The sequence below is a fragment of the Alexandromys fortis genome, unplaced genomic scaffold, assembly GCF_014885135.2.
Source record: "Alexandromys fortis isolate MF-2015 unplaced genomic scaffold, M_Fortis_MF-2015_v1.1 scaffold_14, whole genome shotgun sequence".
Classification (NCBI taxonomy): domain Eukaryota; kingdom Metazoa; phylum Chordata; class Mammalia; order Rodentia; family Cricetidae; genus Alexandromys; species Alexandromys fortis.
In genome coordinates, this window is record NW_026067910.1 from 5,031,832 (window position 1) to 5,040,003 (window position 8,172).

The 8,172-nt window shown below is 40.9% G+C and overlaps 1 protein-coding gene across 2 annotated transcripts in view; it reads left to right on the forward strand.

The window, feature by feature from the left end:
* The window catches only part of Nt5dc1 (5'-nucleotidase domain containing 1), a 94,099-nt gene extending 88,207 nt beyond the window's left edge, over nucleotides 1-5,892 (forward strand). For both annotated transcript variants that reach the window (XM_050137993.1, XM_050137994.1), the window contains exon 12: nucleotides 4,431-5,892. In XM_050137993.1, coding sequence (XP_049993950.1) covers nucleotides 4,431-4,561 — 131 coding nt within the window. In that variant the 3' untranslated portion in view covers nucleotides 4,562-5,892. The remainder of the gene's footprint in view (nucleotides 1-4,430) is intronic.
* Nucleotides 5,893-8,172: the final 2,280 nt, after the last annotated feature.

Below are 8,172 nucleotides of genomic sequence, written 5' to 3' on the forward strand. Positions count from 1 at the left end.
AAGCAAAGCAAAACAACAAAAAAAAAAACCAGAAAAACTCATGTAATGTATAGCACAGAGTGAACAATTGCCAGGAATATGATCTCCTAAGAGCACAAAAATTACAACAAAAACAACCAACTATAGAAAACAAAGAAATGAGACATTTTGTAGAGATGTAAAAACTAAGAGGATGGAAATTTTTAATTAAACCTTTCCAAATCAAAATTGATTTGTAATGAATAGCTTCATAGCTGTTTAGACACAGTAGAAGGTGAACTGGTGTCTGGTGAAATTGCTCAAAGGAGATGTGCAGCACCTGGCAGTGCAGCTCAGCATCAGAGGGAGGTTGCCTGGCATGTACCGGTGCCTGGGTTCGATCCCCAGCACTGTGGGAGGGAGCTAGGCAGGAAGGAAGGTGGGGTGCAGAATAAAGCACCCCCAGGTAAAACCACAGAAGACTCAAAAAAGCCTAAAGGAGACAAAAGGCAAAATGGAAAGGGATGAAGATTTTTGTAACTGGGGATCCAAGAGTAGCTATAGCCATATGGAACAAACTAGACACCTGGGGAAACCATTCATTATTAATATGAGAGGCAACCACTTCTTGCTGATGTCTCAGTTCTCATGAAAATACAAAGTAACTCAAAGTTTGTGGCACTCAGATCCGAAGTCTTTCCCTGTTTAATTGAGAAGCTGCTCAGGAGCCAGCCTGCTGTATAGACGTGTATGCTTTCTGTGTCCAGTCCCCTTCTGAACCGGGCAAAGGGAGTCTCTGCTCTTCTTTTGCAATGGGCTCCTAGGCACTCAGTTCTGTCTCTGCAGCACTGCAGGACTGCCCAAAGTCCCCAGCTTTCCTGCTGCTGGCAGCCAAACCAGCCTCCAGCATGAATGCATGGCAGAACATGGGCTTTCCTCGCCTCTCATTGATATTCCTGCATATCGTGTGTTCTTAAGTGTTGGTTGTCCATTTCCGGCCCCAGTGACTCCACTCTGGTGTTTTTCACATCCAACTTGAGGCCTGGATACAGGTTTGAGCTTCGCATTCCTCGATTAGAGCTGATAGTACCAATGCACATGTCCTCCCTTACAGGATGGATATGAGGCAGAAAGAAGTTTACCCGAATTGTCAGTAGGATGGCCCTAAGATAGGCTTGATCTTCTAAAAGATCCATCTGTGTCAGTGTGCAAGCCCAGTGTGTCAGTCTGTCCTTCTGAAACTGTATTTTTCTCTGTGTTCCTTTTACTTGTTCAACTGCTAACACACAAAATTAAAGACAGCCTTAAAATCTTTCTACAAAAAAAATCTGTTAAAGAAACATTTACTTTCAAAATAATTCAGAATTTTATTGAAGTAGTAGAATAATAGAAGGCATGAGACTATTCTAAGATACCTGAATGGTTATGGAAATTGTCAAATTGTCAGGATGTGGTTATGAATAGTACCCTAAGAAAGTTGAAAAATGAATTTCCATTCTAAAGTTCACTTCTAAAAAAAATTGGAAAATTACCCCTTAGCTATCACCTCAGTGCACCTCTCTTCCTTTTTTAATGTATTTAATTGTGTTGGTTTGTTTCTGTCCCGTGCCTGTAGGTGCCTGTGGAGGCCACCTGGTGTATGTACTTTGACTGAACTAGGGTCTTCTGGGTGAACAATGGAAGCTCTTAATCACTGAGCCAGCTCCCCAGCCCTGCCTTTCTTATTCCAAAAGCTTTTCCTCTGCACCCTAGGAGAGAACTTGACAGGGCCTGCTTCTGTCCGAGGAGCTAGTAAGCAGATCAAACAAAACTGAAAGGAGCTCTGTTTCATGGCTGGGAAAAGGGAAGAGGGTTGTTTGTATCTTATTTGTTCTGATGTGGGAGTCTCCTCACAATGTAACACAGTAATCACATTCTTAGGAACAAGTTGGGTCACCTACAGAACCCTAGCTTCATTATGTCAGCCACAGACTCCGTAGTTAAACACCATTGCATTGCTTACCTCAGAATGAGAACGGCAACTCAAAATAAAGTGTAATGGTCCTAAAATATTTTAGGACTCAAATCCTGCTGGTTTCTGTTGAAGTCCCCAGAGCCATTCTGTTTCTCTGTGTTATTTTACAATATAGGAATGTGTTCATTTGTTCCCTGCATTTTATCGTTCCGCAGTTGGAATAATAGAGCTGATATAGTGGACTCATGACAGAATGTAAGAGAAAACTGCTACAATAAGTGAGAATCAGGAGAAGGGAGTTCTTTTCTATTTTGTTCCCAGTAGTCAGCTACCACCAGTGACTTCCTACCACAGAGATGGAACAGTTTCCTTCTCGCTGACTTGACAGTCTCATGAATCACTAGTTTGATGATCTTTGGTTTTGGCCTTAGTTTGCCTGTTCTATACCCAGATGCGTGCATGATTTGAGGGGGAGGGGCTGTGTGCGTGTGTGCATGCGTGTGTGCTTATGCGTGTCTGTGTGTGTGTGTGTACACGTGCGCAGCCGCGCATGCATGCTTCAGGCAGCATCCACCTTTCCCTTTCACAGGGCTGGAACTCACCAAGTAACCAAGAAAGAAAGGCTGGCTAGCTAGTGAACAAGCTAGAGAGCCCGACCTCCCCAACAGTGGGATGTACAGCTCTGCACCGCTGCACCCAGTTCTTCACTGTGGGTTCTGGGGATCCAGCTAGGGTCCTTGTATACATGACAAGTACTTTACCAAATAGGCCACCTCCAGAGCCAGAGGTTTATTTTTTTTTATTTCTGTTATTTTTAGTGAGGTGTGTATAACTATGTGCGCACACATATGTGTGGGTCCCATAGAGGCCAGAAGAGGGCTTCAGATACATGGAGCTGGAGGCATAGGTGTTGGTGAGCTGCCTAATATTATTGCCGGGATCCAGATGCGGATCCCCTTGATGAAGCAGCAAGCGTTGTTAGCCCCTGAGTCATCTCCCCTGTTTTCTTTTCTTTTTCTATTTCTTTTTCTTTTATAAGGTTTATTTTTGTACTTTAAATGATGTGTGTCTGTGTATACCTGTGCCTCTGCTGGTGTGTGCAGTGGAATGCAGGGGTCCACATGGGCACCAGATCCCCTTGGAGCTGTAGTTACCATCAGTGTGAGCCAGTTAATATGGACTCTGGAAATCACACTCGACTCCTCTGTGAGACCAGTACATGTTCCTAACCACTGAGCTATCGCTCCAATCAACCCTACTTTTTAAGGTGTTTGTGGATTAGGGAATAGAGGCCAGAAGAGGGCATCAGAACCCTGAAATGGAGTCGCAGGTGTTTCTGAAAAACATGAAGTGGATGCTAGGAAGCAAATTCATATCCTCAAGAAGAGCAGCAAGTGCTTGTAACTGTGAAGCCATCTTATGGGTCCCATATTTCTTTATTTTTTTAAGATTTATTTATTCATAATGTATACAGTGTTCCACCTGCATGTATGTGTACAAGCCAGAAGAGGGCGCCAGATCTCATAGATGGTTGGGAGACAACATGTGGTTGCTGGGAATTGAACTCAGGACCTTTGGAAGAACAGCCAGTGTTCTTAACCGCTGAGCCATCTCTCCAGATCAAGCCCCCATATTTCTTAATAACCAGTCTTTGTTGTTACATAAGCACCAGAGCTGTTGCACATTACTTAGTTAATGTCACTCATATTAAATATCTAGAATCCAGGCGCCTGATGCTGACTGTGCTACATGTTTTTCTCTTCGCAGTACATGTGGCTTTTTCTGACATCAGGAAAGCAAGGTTCCTTCTTCCTATCCAGCAGTAGTTTTTTTCTAGTAAAGACTGACTGCTTGAGTCTTGATGCCTCTCAATGGCACCTAATGTAAAGTATAATTTGGGCGGAGTTCTGGGGATTATGTGTAGTATGTGTAAATACACATCATATAGTAAATTTTATGTATTTACTCTATACTCTGTGCCAACCTATCTGTAGCACAATATCAAAATTATTGATAAAATAGAAAGACTGATTTGCTTTATTACTTTTTTGTTTTCATGACACTATATTATAATTACGTCATTTCCCCCTTTCCTTTTCTCCTCCCAGATCCTCCCATCTATCCCTCCTTGCTCTCAAATTCATGGCCTCTTTTTTCATTAATTATTGTTATATGCATATATATATATATACATAAGTATTCCTGAATACATAGCTACAAACTGCTCAGTCTGTATAACATGCTTGTATGTGCCTGTTCTCAAGGTTAACCACTTGGCACTGGATAATCAGTGGTATGCTCTTCCCTGGGGAAGACCATGTCTTCCACTCCCAGAATTCCTTAGGCATCTGTAGTTATTCATGTAGTGTAGAAGCTTCATGGTCATTCCCCATCCACAGCAATAATGTGACTATTATTGCTGTTCTTGTTCTGTTCATGAACACTGAATTTTAATCTGTTTGTATTTATGAAAGGAGCTTGGTGGCTTATAAAAGTCTTTCTTTTCCTTCCCTTCCAGAGTTACCCCTGGACTACAAATTTACAAGATTCTCTACAAACAATTCAAAGACAGCTGGTTACTATCCACCGGTCCATTATACCTTGGGTTCTCAAGACACAGACAGCAAAATAATACTTACTGAAAAATGAACCAACCATATGTGCAGCAGACATATTGCTAAAAAATGATAAATTTCAAAAAATGCAAACAATTTATAGGAATAATTTTTCAATGAAAATTTACCAAATGGGTACTTGCTAATATATCTTTTTAAAATATATATAATTTTTTATAAATCATTTTAATGTTTAACAGTTGTTACAGAAAAAATGTTAGTGCCCTAAACTAAAAAAGAACATGAATTAATATTTTCTATACTAGTAGTTTTATGAATTCTTCCAAGATGATAACAAACACATATGCAAGCATATATTTATATATCTACCTAGTCCAGCAGTTTCCAAAGCCTGGTTCACAGACTGATACAGAACAACCTAGATCTTAAAAATGCAAATTTGAATGCCTTGTTCCAAACCTAAAATCAGAAACTTTAGGAGTAGGACCCAGCAATGGATTTTAAACAAGCCTTCCAGTGAATGTGATTCTCAACTATAATTTGAGACCTAGTGAGTAAACCCTGTACTCCAAAATAGATTTGTTTGGATAAATACAGCTGAATCTTCACATCTCTCCCATGTCCATAATAAAAATGTAACCAAAATTCATAGTGAACACCAGAGTCTAGTGAAACTCAATTCTTTTTCCAAGCTATTAAGCTTTTTGCTTTTTTCACAAAATACATAAGTAAAAGGACATGATTTCTTCAAATAACATAGCCTTACTTCTTAGTAATGTCTCCCGTTAGGAAGAAGTTAAACTTGTACCTATTCAGCTCAGTTCCAGCTTTGTCCTTGGGAAGAGAAAATAGCAGCTGAAAGAAGCACAAGTTTATTCATCCGCTCCAGGTCAGGGGAGGTGTTCTGTGCAGTTTCGATTGGTTATGGTAGTAACTTTGCTTCGGATCATGTTCATACAAGATGTTTAGATTCAGTTGATATTTTTGTAAGTTTCTGGGACCCCTTTTGACGGTTAACCTCCCTGTCTATAATAGACAGGACTACAAAACATTATCATTATTTTTTTCTTGGAATTTAGCATATTAACATATGCATTGAAAATCTATTTTCTTAAAATTTGTCAATGTTCAGATGAAATCCAAAGTGTACTATGAGGATGCATTTCTCAGGGTAATTAAAAGGATAACTTTTTTCTTTATCATCTGCGTCTTTGATGTTGATCGATAAGTATACATATATATACTTGGTATATATATGTATCTATGATATATATGTATTTGATATCCAAAATGTCATTTGAGTGTTATATTAAGCATGCACAATCAAGCTTAGGGCCAAATGAAAGATGCTATCTATTGTAGGCTTTCACTTAACTTCAAAATAAAGCTATTTTCCCTTCTAGATGTTTCTTGTGTTACTGGACAGAAATGCTTATTACTCTGTGTGTGTGTGTGTGTGTGTGTGTGTGTGTGTGTGTGTGTGTGTGTGTGTGCGCTTTCCCTCTGCCCTGTATGTTCCATTATTAAACTCAGCTCACCACACTTGGAACAAGTGCCTTTACCCACTGAGCCGTCTGTGGCCTAAAAATTGAGAAGCCCCAAATTTGAAAATCAATTGTACTTTTTTTGATCACTAAAGAGTAGAGGAAAGTAACTTCAAGTGAAAAGTCCTTTGCCAGCTCCCACATGACAACCTTGACCGAGGCACCCTCTTACCTGACCTCACCTTTTTTCCCTCACAAAGAAGAGTCGAGTTCAGAGAATACTCTCCTCACACCCACTGATTTGTCACAGCCGACTCTAGTGAGTCTTTATTAAGCTACATTTCAGTTTTATTTCATGGTTCATAAAAAGTGTCAGTGTTCCTAAATGGATAGGAAAGGTAAACACGGGGCTGAGGAGCTGGCATGGGATAAAAGTGCTTGTTGCCCAAGTCTGAGGACCTGAAACCCAGGTGCAGGTGGAAAGAGAGACCTGGCCCCACTGCCTTGTTCTCTGACTTCTGCACATATGCTGTGCCAGTCTCGTGCCCAAATATGCACAATGATAAAAAATTAAAATTTAAAATAGAGGGTGGAAGTAATGTAAAAATTAAAAAGAGGGAGCTGGAGAGGTGGATGACTCAGCATTGAATATATAACTTTCTGCTCTTGCAGAAGACCTGGGCACCTCACAGCTGTCTGTAGCTCCAGTTCCAAGGAATCAAAGCTGTCTTTTGGCCTCATGGTCTCTATATGTACCAGGCACCCACACATAAATAATTTTTTAAATTAAAAATATTAATAAAAGAAATATATATCATTTTATTTATGTGTATGCTTGCTTGTCTGTATGTACACATGCATGCAACTGCCCATGGAGGCCAGAAGAAAGCATTAGATCCCCTGAAGCTGGTCTGTAAATGATTGTGAGCCACTAGAGTTGGGTGCCAGGAAGCAAACAGGAGTCTTCTGCAAGAGTAACAGGTGCTCTTAACCACAGAGCTATCTTTCAAGCCTGGGTTTCTTCTTTCCTAGTTACATGCACTAAAAAGCAGGGAACTTTCTAACATAACCAGTGGGTTTTTCAATGAAATTTAAGGATTACACTGATCTTTATCACTTATATACTGTTGTCATTGGAAAGATGATACTCTTTGTGAACGGAAACATCCTTGTTTCGGTTTATGCTAACAGTGCCTCCTTTGGTCTAAGTCTTAAGGGGCTTAAAATATCCTCTGTAAGAAACATCATGGAATGTGTGAATGTTAAATGATTTCCCTCCAACGGTGTGGTGCTTTGAAAGTAGGGCTCAAAGCCGGGCGGGGGTGGCACATGCCTTTAATCCCAGTACTCGGGAGGCACAGGCAGGCTGATCTGTGAGTTCTAGGCCAGCTTGCTCTATAGAGCGAGTTCCAGAACAGGCTGCAAAGCAACACAAACCCTGTCTCGGGAGGCACAGTCAGGCTGATCTCTGTGAGCTCTAGGCCAGCTTGCTCTATAGAGCAAGTTCCAGAACAGGCTGCAAAGCAACACAAACCCTGTCTCTAAATAAATGAATAAATAGTTAGGGAGTGCTCAGGCGCACATACCTGTAACCCTGGCACGTAGGGAACAGAAGCAGGGAAGTCAAGAGTTGGAAACCAGCCTGGGCTGCACACATGATGACACCATCTTCAAAAGACAAAACCGTCAACAGGAATACCCAAAGTATGAGTATGTGACTGAAATATACCTAGACACACTGAAAAGATTTCACAACTTCAGTTATGAGTGATAGTTTCCCCAGACACTGTTCCAGAAAGGTCTAGAGGCTAAATACATCCACATTATCCGTATACGGGTTATAAAAATGAATAACCAAGTATTTTAGCCATCTAAGCAAAAATTTGACAATGTGCCAAGATTTCTGCTGAGTTACAAACTACCAGGTAGCTGGCTAGTCGTTGAGATTGCTGGCACCTGATGCATTTCCTACATGCAGGCCTTGCTGGTATGATTTCTGAGCTCGGAGAGTTTGCAGGTTAACTATCTGTTGCGGCCTCTGCCTTTTTCCTATCCTAGATGTAGTCTGAGCACCACTGTACTCTGCCTTTCCTTTTTCAGCTTTAGTCTAACAAAGGTGTTCCTCCTGATGACACAGCGCCACCCACTCACTGCAGGTTAACATGGCTTCCGTGCTGTGCTGCTGAATCTGCTGTGAATG